This window comes from Trifolium pratense, linkage group LG2 (genome assembly GCF_020283565.1).
Source record: "Trifolium pratense cultivar HEN17-A07 linkage group LG2, ARS_RC_1.1, whole genome shotgun sequence".
Lineage (NCBI taxonomy): Eukaryota > Viridiplantae > Streptophyta > Magnoliopsida > Fabales > Fabaceae > Trifolium > Trifolium pratense.
This window is the reverse complement of record NC_060060.1, coordinates 56,065,622-56,078,802: the sequence shown is the minus strand read 5'-3', so window position 1 is coordinate 56,078,802 and position 13,181 is coordinate 56,065,622. Positions and strand designations below refer to the sequence as shown.

The 13,181-nt window shown below is 39.8% G+C and overlaps 1 protein-coding gene and 1 long non-coding RNA gene across 6 annotated transcripts; both read left to right on the top strand.

Moving 5' to 3' along the window:
- The first annotated feature begins 6,638 nt into the window (after positions 1–6,638).
- On the top strand, positions 6,639–8,792 carry LOC123908781. Of its 3 annotated transcripts, none has more exons than XR_006809702.1 (4): positions 6,639–7,116; positions 7,265–7,355; positions 7,851–7,910; positions 8,064–8,792. It is a non-coding gene; the product is annotated as an uncharacterized LOC123908781 (long non-coding RNA). The 3 variants fall into 3 exon arrangements; XR_006809701.1 differs by lacking the exon at positions 6,639–7,116 and having other exon boundaries at positions 7,212–7,355; positions 8,064–8,154; positions 8,227–8,790; XR_006809700.1 differs by lacking the exon at positions 6,639–7,116 and having other exon boundaries at positions 7,212–7,355; positions 8,064–8,791.
- Positions 8,793–10,088: 1,296 nt separating this feature from the next.
- On the top strand, positions 10,089–12,995 carry LOC123909433 (glutathione S-transferase TCHQD). Of its 3 annotated transcripts, none has more exons than XM_045960270.1 (3): positions 10,089–10,139; positions 11,243–11,549; positions 11,951–12,995. In XM_045960270.1, exons 2-3 carry the CDS (start codon positions 11,341–11,343, stop codon positions 12,543–12,545), a joined length of 804 nt encoding a protein of 267 aa, XP_045816226.1. In that variant the 5' UTR covers positions 10,089–10,139; positions 11,243–11,340; the 3' UTR covers positions 12,546–12,995. The 3 variants fall into 3 exon arrangements, with proteins under 3 accessions (XP_045816226.1, XP_045816227.1, XP_045816228.1); XM_045960271.1 differs by having other exon boundaries at positions 10,122–10,323; XM_045960272.1 differs by lacking the exon at positions 10,089–10,139 and having other exon boundaries at positions 10,338–11,549.
- Positions 12,996–13,181: the final 186 nt, after the last annotated feature.

The following is a 13,181-nucleotide window of genomic DNA, read 5'->3' as shown; positions in this document are numbered from 1 at the left end:
CTCAACACTTATGTCCCTCGATGTCCATAAATTGTGCTTATGTCCCTCGGTGTCCCTAAATTGAACTGATGTCGCTCGGTGTCCCTAAATTGAACTAATGTCCCTCGGTGTCCCTAAATCTAGCTCATGTCCCTCGGTGTCCCTAAATTGAGCATATGTCCCTCGGTATCCCTAAATTGAGCATATGTCCCTCGGTGTCCCTAAATTGAGCTTATGTCCCTCGGTGTCCCGAAATTGAACATATGACACTCGAAGTCCCTAAATTGAGCTTATGTCCCTCAATGTCCCTAAATTGAACTTATGTTCCATGGTGTCCCTAAATTGAGCTTATGTCCCTTGGTGTCCCTAAATTGAGCATATGTCCCTCGGTGTCCCTAAATTGAGCTTATGTCCCTCGGTGTCCCTAAATTGAGCTTATGTCCCTCGGTGTCCATAAATTGTGCTTATGTCCCTCGGTGTCCCTAAATTGACCTAATGTCACTCGGTGTCCCTAAATTGAACTAATGTCCCTCGATGTCCCTAAATCTAGCTCATGTCCCTCGGTGTCCCTAAATCTAGCTCATGTCCCTCGGTGTCCCTAAATTGAGCATATGTCCCTCGGTATCTTTAAATTGAGCTTATGTCCCTCGGTGTCCCTAAATTGAGCTTATGACCCTCGAGGTCCCTAAATTGAGCTAATCTCCCTCGAGGTCCCTAAATTGAGCTAATGTGCTGGATGTGTCCCTAAATTGAGTGTAAGTCCCTCGGTGACCCTATATTGAGCATATGTCCCTCGGTGTCCCTAAATTGAGCATATGTCCCTCGGTGTCCCTAAATTGAGCATATGTCCCTCGGTGTCCCGAAATTGAGCATATGTCCCTCGGTGTCCCGAAATTGAGCTTATGTCCCACGATGTCCCTAAATTGAGCTTATGTCCCTCGGTGTCCAGAAATTGTGCTTATGTCCCTCGGTATCCCTAAATTGAACTAATGTCACTCGGTGTCCCTAAATTGAACTAATGTCCCTCGGTGTCCCTAAATTGAGCATATGTCCCTCGGTATCCCTAAATTGAGCTTATGTCCCTCGGTGTCCCTAAATTGAGCTTATGTCCCTCGGTGTCCCTAAATGTAGCTCATGTCCCTCGGTCTCCCTAAATTGAGCATATGTCCCTCGGTGTTCCTAAATTGAGCATATGTCCCTCGGTGTCCCTAAATTGAGCTTATGTCCCTCGGTGTCCCTAAATTGAGCATCTGTCCCTCGGTGTCTCTAAATTGAGCATATGTCCCTCGGTGTCCCTAAATTGAGCTTATGTCCATCGGTGTCCCTAAATTGAGCTTATGTCCCTCGATGTCCCTAAATTGAGCTTATGTCCCTTGGTGTCCCTAAATTGAACTAATGTCACTCGGTGTCCCTAAATTGAACTAATGTCCCTCGGTGTCCCTAAATCTAGCTCGTGTCCCTCGGTGTCCCTAAATCTAGCTCGTGTCCCTTGGTGTCCCTAAATTGAGCATATGTCCCTCGGTATCCCTAAATTGAGCTTATGTCCCTCGGTGTCCCTAAATTGAGCTTATGTCCCTCGGTGTCCCTAAATGTAGCTCATGTCCCTCGGTCTCCCTAAATTGAGCATATGTCCCTCGGTGTTCCTAAATTGAGCATATGTCCCTCGGTGTCCCTAAATTGAGCTTATGTCCCTCGGTGTCCCTAAATTGAGCATCTGTCCCTCGGTGTCTCTAAATTGAGCATCTGTCCCTCGGTGTCCCTAAATTGAGCTTATGTCCATCGGTGTCCCTAAATTGAGCTTATGTCCCTCGATGTCCCTAAATTGAGCTTATGTCCCTTGGTGTCCCTAAATTGAACTAATGTCACTCGGTGTCCCTAAATTGAACTAATGTCCCTCGGTGTCCCTAAATCTAGCTCGTGTCCCTCGGTGTCCCTAAATCTAGCTCGTGTCCCTTGGTGTCCCTAAATTGAGCATATGTCCCTCGGTATCCCTAAATTGAGCTTATGTCCCTCGGTGTCCCTAAATTGAGCTAATCTGCCTCGAGGTCCCTAAATTGAGCTAATGTGCTGGATGTGTCCCTAAATTGAGTGTAAGTCCCTCGGTGACCCTATATTGAGCGTATGTCCCTCGGTGTCCCTATATTGAGCATATGTCCCTCGGTGTCCCTAAATTGAGCATATGTCCCTCGGTGTTCCTAAATTGAGCATATGTCCCTCGGTGTCCCTAAATTGAGCATATGACCCTCGGTGTTCCTAAATTGAGCATATGTCCCTCGGTGTACCTAAATTGAGCTTATGTCCCTAGGTGTCCCTAAATTGAGCATATGTCCATCGGTGTCCCTAAATTGAGCATATGTCCCTCGGTGTCCCTAAATTGAGCTTATGTTCCTCGGTGTCCCTAAATTGAGCTTATGTCCCTCGGTATCCCTAAATTGAGCTTATGTCCCTCGCTGTCCCTAAATTGAGCTTATGTCCCTCGGTGTCCCTAAATTGAGCTCATGTCCCTCGGTGTCCATAAATTGTGCTTATGTCCCTCGGTGTCCCTAAATTGAACTGATGTCACTCGGTGTCCCTAAATTGAATTAATGTCCCTCGGTGTGCCTAAATCTAGCTCATGTCCCTCGGTGTCCCTAAATCTAGCTCATGTCCCTCGGTGTCCCTAAATTGAGCTTATGTCCCTCGGTGTCCCTAAATTGACCTTATGTCCCTCGATGTCCCTAAATTGAGCTTATGTCCCTCGGTGTCCCTAAATTGAGCTTATGTCCCTCGGTGTCCAGAAATTGTGCTTATGTCCCTCGGTGTCCCTAAATTGAACTAATGTCACTCGGTGTCCCTAAATTGAACTAATGTCCCTCGGTGTCCCTAAATCTAGCTCATGTCCCTTGGTGTCCCTAAATTGAGCATATGTCCCTCGGTATCCCTAAATTGAGCTTATGTCCCTCGGTGTCCCTAAATTTAGCTTATGTCCCTCGGTGTCCCTAAATGTAGCTCATGTCCCTCGGTCTCCCTAAATTGAGCATATGTCCCTCGGTGTTCCTAAATTGAGCATATGTCCCTCGGTGACCCTAAATTGAGCTTATGTCCCTCGGTGTCCCTAAATTGAGCATCTGTCCCTCGGTGTCCCTAAATTGAGCATATGTCCCTCGGTGACCCTATATTGAGCGTATGTCCCTCGCTGTCCCTATATTGAGCATATGTCCCTCGGTGTCCCTAAATTGAGCATATGTCCTTCGGTGTTCTTAAATTGAGCATATGTCCCTCGGTGTCCCTAAATTGAGCATATGTCCCTCGGTGTTCCTAAATTGAGCATATGTCCCTCGGTGTACCTAAATTGAGCTTATGTCCCTAGGTGTCCCTAAATTGAGCATATGTCCCTCGGTGTCCCTAAATCTAGCTCATGTCCCTCGGTGTCCCAAAATTGAGCTTATGTTTCTCGGTGTCGCTAAATTGAGCTTATGTCCCTCGATGTCCCTAAATTGAGCTTATGTCCCTCGGTGTCCCTAAATTGAGCTTATGTCCCTCGATGTCCATAAATTGTGCTTATGTCCCTCGGTGTCCCTAAATTGAACTGATGTCGCTCGGTGTCCCTAAATTGAACTAATGTCCCTCGGTGTCCCTAAATCTAGCTCATGTCCCTCGGTGTCCCTAAATTGAGCATATGTCCCTCGGTATCCCTAAATTGAGCATATGTCCCTCGGTGTCCCTAAATTGAGCTTATGTCCCTCGGTGTCCCGAAATTGAACATATGACACTCGAAGTCCCTAAATTGAGCTTATGTCCCTCAATGTCCCTAAATTGAACTTATGTTCCATGGTGTCCCTAAATTGAGCTTATGTCCCTCGGTGTCCTTAAATTGAGCTCATGTCCCTCAACGTCCCTAAAATTGAGCTTATGTCCCTCGGTGTCCCTAAATTGTGCTTATGTCCCTGAGTGTCCCTAAATTGAGTTTATGTCCCTCGGTGTCCCTAAATGTAGCTCATGTCCCTCGGTCTCCCTAAATTGAGCTTATGTCCCTCGGTGTCCCTAAATTGAGCTTATGTCCCTCGATGTTAAAATTAAGCATATGACAATGTCCCTAAATTGAGCTATTTCCCTCGGTGTCCTTTAATTGAGCTTATGTCCCTCGGTGTCCCTAAATTGAACTTATGTCGCTTGGTGACCCTATATTTAACTTATGTCCCTCGGTGTCCCTAAATTGAGCTTATGTCCCTCGATATCCCTAAATTGAGCTTATGTCCCTCGATGTCCCAAAATTGAGCTTATGTCCCTCGGTGTCCCTAAATTGAGCTTATCTCCCTCGGTGTCCCTAAATCCAGCTTATGTCCCTCGGTGTCCCTAAATTGTGCTTATCTCCTTCGGTGTCCCTAAATTGACCTGATGTCCCTTGGTGTCCCTAAATTGAACTGATGTCCCTCGGTGTCCCTAAATCTAGCTCATGTCCCTCGGTGTCCCTAAATGTAGCTCATGTCCCTCGGTCTCCCTAAATTGAGCTTATGTCCCTCGGTGTCCCTAAATTGAGCTTATGTCCCTCAGTGTCCCTAAATTGAGCTTATGTCCCTCAACGTCCCTAAAATGAGCTTTGATGTCCCTAAATTGAGCTCATGTCCCTCGTTGTCCGTAAATTGAGCTCATGTCCCTCGATGTCCTTAAATTGAGCTTATGACCCTCGAGGTCCCTAAATTGAGCTAATGTCCCTCGATGTCCCAAAATTGAGCTTATGTCCCTCGATGTCCCAAAATTGAGCTTATGTCCCTCGGTGTCCCTAAATTGAGCTTATGTCCCTCGATGTCTCTAAATTGAGCTTATGACCCTCGAGGTCCCTAAATTGAGCTAATGTCCCTCGAGGTCCCTAAATTGAGTGTAAGTCCCTCGGTGACCCTATATTGAGCATATGTCCCTCAGTGTCCCTAAATTGAGCATATGTCCCTCGGTGTCCCTAAATTGAGCATATGTCCCTCGGTGTTCATAAATTGAGAATATGTCCCTCGGTGTCCCTAAATTGAGCTTATGTCCCTCGGTGTCCCTAAATTGAGCCTATTTCCCTCGGTGTCCCTAAATTGAGCTTATGTCCCTCGTTGTCCCTAATTTGAGCTTATCTCCCTCGTTGTCCCTAATTTGAGCTTATGACCCTCGAGGTCCCTAAATTGAGCTAATGTCCCTCGAGATCCCTAAATTGAGCTAATGTGCTGGATGTGTCCCTAAATTGAGTGTAAGTCCCTCGGTGACCCTATATTGAACATATGTCCCTCGGTGTCCCTATATTGAGCATATGTCCCTCGGTGTCCCTAAATTGAGCATATGTCCCTCGGTGTTCCTATATTGAGCTTATGTCCCTCGGTGTCCCTAAATTGTGCTTATGTCCCTCGGTGTCCCTAAATTGTGCTTATGTCCCTCGGTGTCCCTAAATTGAACTGATGTCCCTCGGTGTCCCTAAATTGAACTGATGTCCCTCGGTGTCCCTAAATTGAGCTCATGTCCCTCGGTGTCCCTAAATTGAGCTCATGTCCCTCAACGTCCCTAAATTGAGCTCATGTCCCTCAACGTCCCTAGAATTGAGCTTATGTCCCTCGGTGTCCCTAAATTGAGCTTAAATCCCTCGGTGTCCCTAAATTGAGCTTATGTCCCTTGGTGTCCCTAAATTGTTCTTATGTCCCTCGGTGTCCTTAAATTGAACTGATGTCTCTCGGTGTCCCTAAATTGAACTGATGTCCATCGGTGTCCCTAAATTGAACTGATGTCCCTCAGTGTCCCTAAATCTTGCTCATGTCCCTCGGTGTCCCTAAATTGAGCTTATGTCCCTCGGTGTCCCTAAATTGAACTTATGTCCCTCGGTGTCCCTAAATTGAGCTTTTGTCCCTCAACGTCCCCAAAATGAGCTTATGTTCTTCGATGTCCTAAATTGAGCTCATGTCCCACGTTGTCCCTAAATTAAACTTATGTCCCTCGGTGTCCCTAAATTGAGCTTATGTCCCTCGATGTCCCTAAATTGAGCTTATGACCCTCGAGGTCCCTAAATTGAGCTAATGTCCCTCGATGTCCCAAAATTGAGCTTATGTCCCTCGGTGTCCCTAAATTGAGCTTATGTCCCTCGGTGTCCCTAAATTTAGTTTATGTCCCTCGATATCCCTAAATTGAACTTATGTTCCTCGATGTCCAAATTCAGCATATGACACTCGATCTCCCTAAATTGAGCATATGACACTCGATGTCCCTAAATTGAGATTATGTTCCATGGTGTCCCTAAATTAAGCTTATGTCCCTCGGTGTCCCTAAGTTGAGCTCATGTCCCTCAACGTCCCTAAAATTGAGCTTATGTCCCTCGGTGTCCCTAAATTGTCCCTCGGTGTCCCTAAATTGAGCTTATGTCCCTTGGTCTCCCTAAATTGAGCTTATGTCCATCGATATCCCTAAATTGAAATTATGTCCCTCGATGTTAAAATTAAGCATATGACACTCGATGCCCCTAAATTGAGCTTATGTCCCTCGGTGTCCATTAATTGAGCTTATGTCCCTCGGTGTCCCTAAATTGAACTTATGTCCCTCGGTGACCCTATATTGAGCTTATGTCCCTCGGTGTCCCTAAATTGAGCTTATGCCCCTCGATATCCCTAAATTGAACTTATGTCCTCGCTGTCCAAATTTAGCATATGACACTCGATGTCCCTAAATTGAGCTTATGTCCCTCGGTGTCCCTAAATTCAGCTTATGTCCCTCGGTGTCCCTAAATTGAGCTTATGTCCCTCGGTGTCCCTAAATTGAGCTTATGTCCCTCAACGTCCCTAAAATGAGCTTATGTCACTCGATGTCCCTAAATTGCTTCCAAACCCGCTGATATCAGTTAAATCGCTTCTATAACGGGAAATTGGGAAAATGGGGTAGTATATATAACAGGAAATTGGGAAAATGGTTGAGTATATATCCATTGATTTTTTCATACTTGAAACACAAGTTGAGGTGACCCTTGATAATAATTTTTTCATAACAATAAATTGGGAAGATGGTTGTGTTCCATGGTGCCTTCGATGCAAAATTGAGTGCAGGTCACTCGATGTTCCTAAATTGAGTTTATGTCTGTCGATGACCCAAAAACTGTTGGTCTGAATGCAGTTTCAATGTAAATGCTTCAAAACTCCAAATGTAAGTGTAGTTGAAAGTTTTTGTGAAAGAAAGCAAACAACCACATTCATTGTTCATTGTAGCAGACTAGCAGTGTAAAGTTTAGCATCTGATCTTGCCAATTCTATTGTTGAAATTAATGAGTTTTTTTGGAATTATATTATATCAGGGCACCACGATGGGCTAGTGTGAACTTAGGAATTTTCATTTGCATGCAATGTTCAGGGATTCACCGGAGTCTTGGAGTGCATATATCAAAGGTTTATATACATTTTTGTTCCTTCTTAGTTTAGAAATTTTATAATGGTATATCTGCTTATTATTTTCTTGTCTCACTTGGTTTTTTTACTTAAAAATGACATTTTTATTGCCATATTATCTTACTATTGATGATAAGATTCAATTCACGTTTCTGAAAAAAAAAAAAAGTCTTCTGATTCACAATTTGAATCATGATCTGATTAATAACCATTGCGCTGAGCACTTAAATCCAGCTATTTAAAAGTGTTTCACTCAATTCTAAGTTTTTTCTTTTCATTCCCTTTGCTTATGTTCCTATCATCTGATTCTGGGGATGCTTCAACATTGAATTTACTTAGGATTATGAGATATAGTATAGTTGAAAGTTTTTGTCATGTGAAAGGAAGCAAAACAGCCACATTCATTGTTCATTGTAGCAGTGTAAAGTTTAGCATCTGATCTTGCAAATTCTTTTCTTGAAATTAATGAGTTTTTTTGGAATTTTATTATTTCAGGGCACCACGATGGGCTAGTAATATGGAGTAGTGTGAACCACGATGGGCTAGTAATATAAAGTTTAGCATCTCATCTTGCAAATTCTATTTTTTGGAATTTTATTATTCAGCCACATTCATTGTTCATTGTAGCAGTGTAAAGTTTAGCATCTGATCTTGCAAATTCTTCTATTCTTGAAATTAATGAGTTTTTTTGGAATTTTATTATTTCAGGGCACCACGATGGGCTAGTGTGAACCTAGGAATTTTCATTTGCATACAATTTTCAGGGATTCACCGGAGTCTAGGAGTGCATTTATCAAAGGTTTATATACATTTTTGTTCCTTCTCAGTTTACAAATTTTATAATGGTTGAACCTTCTGATTTTGTTACAAGGTGAGGTCCACAACTTTGGATACATGGTTGCCAGAACAAGTTTTTTTCATGCAATGGAAGAAACCGTGAAATCTATTTCTTAATTACTTTCTTTGTGAAATGTACTATTGAGCAAATTATTAGACACACTGAGCAACTCTTTCTTTCTCTCCTATAGGACATTACGTAATTTCGATTTGATCGATTAGCTCTTTCTTTACTCATGGAAGATATCGGTGCTGTCAAATAGCGGCTATAGCACTATAGCATAACAATGATAGCATAATGTTAACAACTATTGCTCCACGATACGCGATTCAGTACAAAGTTTTTTAAGTAACTGCTTTAGCTGCACCATAAGCCTATAACTCTAGCATAGTGAAATTTTAACTAACAGCTATTTTTTGCAATTGATAGTGCTAGAAGATATTATAATTGTTACAAATGTTGTTTGGCTAAATTGCAGTTGCGGTTGTGACTTGTGGTTACACTGGGACCCTTAATACTATGGCATAATATAGTCGTAATTGAAATGCTGTTGTGAGGACTTTATATTGTGTCTACAGACAATAATTTAGAACTATGCTAGCAACATCGATAAAAATGAGAAGAGAGAAATTAATAAAAATGAGAAAATAATAAATTTACCTTTTTTTACAAGAAAATAAACTAGTTGAGTGACGATATTGTTGTGAAATTGTTTATTTCACTTCTTATCATACAAATCTCTAATAATTTGGAGAGATTTATTTTTGGCGGTTACTAACCGTTATATTTTTCTCTTTCCTTATTTCTCTCTGCATCCAAACCATAGAAATAGCTAATTTTTTTGCTATCTCTCTCATTTTTATTTCTCTCTTTTGTAAATCTACCTAAACAAACATACTGTTAATCTTCTCTCCATAATTTAGAGGGAGATAAAAACAAAATGTGGAAGAAGAGAGATGGAGAGGATCCAAGTCCAAATTTGTCGCACTAAGACCACATATATATAAAGTCTTAAATGCAGTTTTACGCCCTATATTTTAGTTGAATCGGAATTTTACCCCCTATTTTAAAACTTGGAATTTCAACCATTCTATTTTATAATTCTTTGGATTTTGCCCCCATGATATTTGATACCAAATACATGTTCATAAACTACCAAACTCAATAAGCTTTTTATAATAATTTTTGAAAAAAAAACATATACTATAACCTATATATAAACACTTATGATAAATCACATTAAGTACTTGATCTCAACATGTATGAAGCTATTTGGTAACAAATATCATAGAGGGGGTAAAATCCAAAAAATTATAAAATAAGAGGGTTAAAATTTCGAATTTTAAAATAGGGGATAAAATTTTGATTCAATTAAAATAAGGGGAGTAAAACTGCATTTAAGCCCCACCTACAATTATTATGAGCAAATTTAAACTAGTAATATTGATATTGTTAGACTAAATATTTTTACTCGCGTTCAAACTCCAAAGTGATACCAATCATTAGTTAATTCAGTGGTGATTGGCATTGAACTTGATAGGGAGGACCACGGTTCGATCCCCTGCAACTGCGATTGGGAGGGGGCTTCAGAATTTACCCCCGAACCATATTAAACGGTGGTGGAAAAAAAAACAAAAAAAAAAAACTCCAAAGCGATATGGTCATATGCTCGGAATATTTGTTAAGCATACCAAAAATGAAAATTAAAGATAAAATTAATTAGTATGCGCAATTATGATCTTCTCCATTTTGTATACTTAAACGGGGGGCACTTTTAGCATTTTCTAAAACTTTTTATTAAACGTTAGTAAAAAAAAAACTTTTTAAACGTGAGTCGTGACCGTTATTATAACGAGCCCACGTACACATTTTCTTAATTTATTTTTGTAAACTAAAAACTAAAATCTGATGAGCGTGTTGCGTTCGTTGTGGTGTTGTCGGCGTAGGTAATTTCCTCTTTCCTTTTATTCGCTGTCCCTGTCTCTGTCTCTCGCCATTTGTTTCATTGTTTTCTGCAAACTCACTAACTCTATAAAAGAACCTTCTTTTTGTCTCTATCTCTTCATTCCCCACTCTCCACTTTCATTCAATCCCTAAAATCTTCCTTCTTTTCTTCTCCTATGCTTCTGGGTATTTCTCTTTCTTTCTCCTTTATCATTCCATATAGTAACTGCATTCACTATTGTTTCTTTTGCTTCTTTCTGAGTCAATCTTCTACTTACTTCAACAAACCCTTTATTGTTATTATTATTATTATTATTATTATTATTATTATTATTATTATTATTATTAACCGTCTGTTTTAAAAATTGATTTTTTTTTTAAGTGGACTGATTATCAAAGATGTAAAGCATCCATTTTCTAGGGTTAGATAAGTAGTTTATTGTTCTATGTTATTAATTCTCATATTTTAGTGTTCAGTACTCTGTTATTAGGCCACATCTATATAGTATATATTGAAATTTTACTTAGTAATGCCCTTGATTTTTGGTGTATTAAGGATCATAAAGGGAAACAGGAATTCAAAAGATATGTCTAATCAACATTGCATGTTGAATTTCTGATATTGGAAATGACATTAATACATACTATTTGATATTTTAATCTGTGGTTTTGACCCTGGGAAACACGCACGCTCTTCGGATAAGGTGTATCCCGATGTCAGACATGTGTCTGTGTCCGACTCCGGCACTTATTATTACATTGAATTATGTTATTTTCTTAAATTATTATCGGTGTCAATTTGTCGATGTTGGTGTATGATGTTTTGTGGTTGTGCTTCATAGGTTTTGACTTTTTATGTACTATACATTCATGCGTCAATTATGAATTATGACTTATGATATCAAAACTTTTATCACATTTTGGCTCTTGTTACATACGTGCCTGCCCTGTTGATATTTATTTAGAGTGACCAAGTGAAAGATGGTTATCCTTTTCCTGATCCTTCTTACATTGTCTCGTGTTGATTTTAGTTTTTGTGTTTTGTAAGCTTCTATCCAAGAATTGTTGCTTAATCACAACTTGGATATCTTTGATTGTTTTGCAGACCTCAATTTTCTGAACGATTTCTGGTGTTGGATTTAACATATTTAACTCTTAGAAATACAAATACATACCAGAAACTTCCTAGGCGGTGATATTAAAATGCAGTTATATCATCATCCATTTGATTTGGACAGCCAGAAAGTGAGACTTGCATTGGAAGAAAAAGGCATTGATTATACATCTTTCCATGTCAATCCCATAACTGGCAAGAACTTTGATTCCACATTCTTTCAGATGAATCCCAGCGGAAGCCTCCCTGTTTTCCAGAACGGCTCTCACATCATTTACAAGACTATTGATATAATTCAGTATGCTCTCTTCAAACCTTCTTCATCATTCTGTCATCGCTGCCTTTGAATAGATCGTTATAATTTGCGAAACTTTGTTTCGAAGAATTATGCGGCATTATAAGTTAACCAAGGATGATTTTTAAAAAAACAAAATCAGAATTTGATTGCTCATAAAGTTGCTTTCTGCATATTTGTCATTACTCTCTAGACTGATTTCCGTTGAAGTAGCCTATTGTGCGATACCAAGAAAGTTTTTTTTTTTAATTAAGTTAACTATATGATTAAGTTGTTTCCATGAATTCTCGATAAAGCTTAATCACTGAGTGTTCAGCCTACTAAGAATGAAATGTTGGATTTGAGTATGCGTTTTAAGTGCTTTTTGTTACAAACAGATGTTTTACAGTGCCAATGATTTTCAGGTACATAGAAAGAATTGCTGTAGTCTCCGCAGGATATGAGGATATCAGTAGCAGTAGAAGTGAAGTGATGGAATGGATGAAGAAGATACAAGAGTGGGACCCTAAATATTTTTCCCTTTCCCATATACCAGACAAATACCGAGTTTATGTTTCCAAGTTCATAAGGCGGGTGGTGATTGCTCGTATGTCAGATGCCCCTGAACTAGCAGGTGCATACCATAGAAAGTTAAGAGAAGCCTATCAAACAGAAGAAAAATTGAAAGACCCTGATATTTTGAGAAGGAGCAGGGAGCATTTGGGTACGCTGCTTGACGAAGTCGAGAGACAACTGAGTGAAACACCTTATTTGGCAGGCGAAGAGTTTACCATGGCCGATGTGATGCTTATTCCGGTTTTGGTTCGTTTAAAACTCTTGGATTTAGAGAATGAGTACATAACTGTGAGGCCAAACATTGCTGAATATTGGATTTTGGTTCAGCAGAGGCCTAGTTATAGAAAGGTGATTGGTAAGCATTTTGATGGTTGGAGAAAGCACAAAACATTGTTCAAAACTTGGTGCTTTGTTCGTATTAGAAATTTGCTGAAGCGGTACTAGTGAGGTACGTATATACACTCATGGTCGCCAAGAAATGGTTGAATAAGTAAATACTCGAAAGAAAAAACTATGTTTGTAGATAAAGAAGATTTATGAGAAACCATGTTCTATCTTTCTATTTTTGTTGAAATAGAAGGGGGATTCTTTTTTCTTTCTCCCTTACTGCTTGGTGATGTTAGTTGTTAGTACTGAGATTGCATGTTAGTGGTTTGTCTCCAAAAAATCTTTGGACTCAGTATTGAAACAATTCACTTTGCTATTCTCCTTCATTGTCAAAAGAAAAGAATAGGCAAATTTGTGTGTATTCAATCAATTAGCAAATTCTATGCAATGTGTGTATATTGATGCTTGTTGTGACACTAGTTTTGGTATGTGTAACACTATTAAAAGCTAAATAGCAAATTGATCAAGGTGTAATATATCTTTGTCCTTGCTTTATTACTAATCAAATGCCGTCGCCTGTTGCATATCATGTTTGATAAAATTAGCTTTCATAAAAAGGACGCAGTAAAATTGAACGAGTAAAATTGTTGTAACATGGTTTCAGGTACAAGAAATTTTGATAATTATATCACTTAGCCAAGTTCATTTAAATTATTGCAATCAAAAGTATCTTAACTGAATATGGAGTCTTAT

What these genes read in the sequence shown, in the direction of transcription:
- LOC123909433 (XM_045960270.1), top strand. Translation starts at nt 11,341, where the DNA reads ATGCAGTTATATCATCATCCATTTGATTTGGACAGCCAGAAAGTGAGA. An exon ending in AAGACTATTGATATAATTCA is followed by an intron (nt 11,550 to 11,950) that starts GTATGCTCTCTT and finishes AATGATTTTCAG; the next exon opens with GTACATAGAAAGAATTGCTG.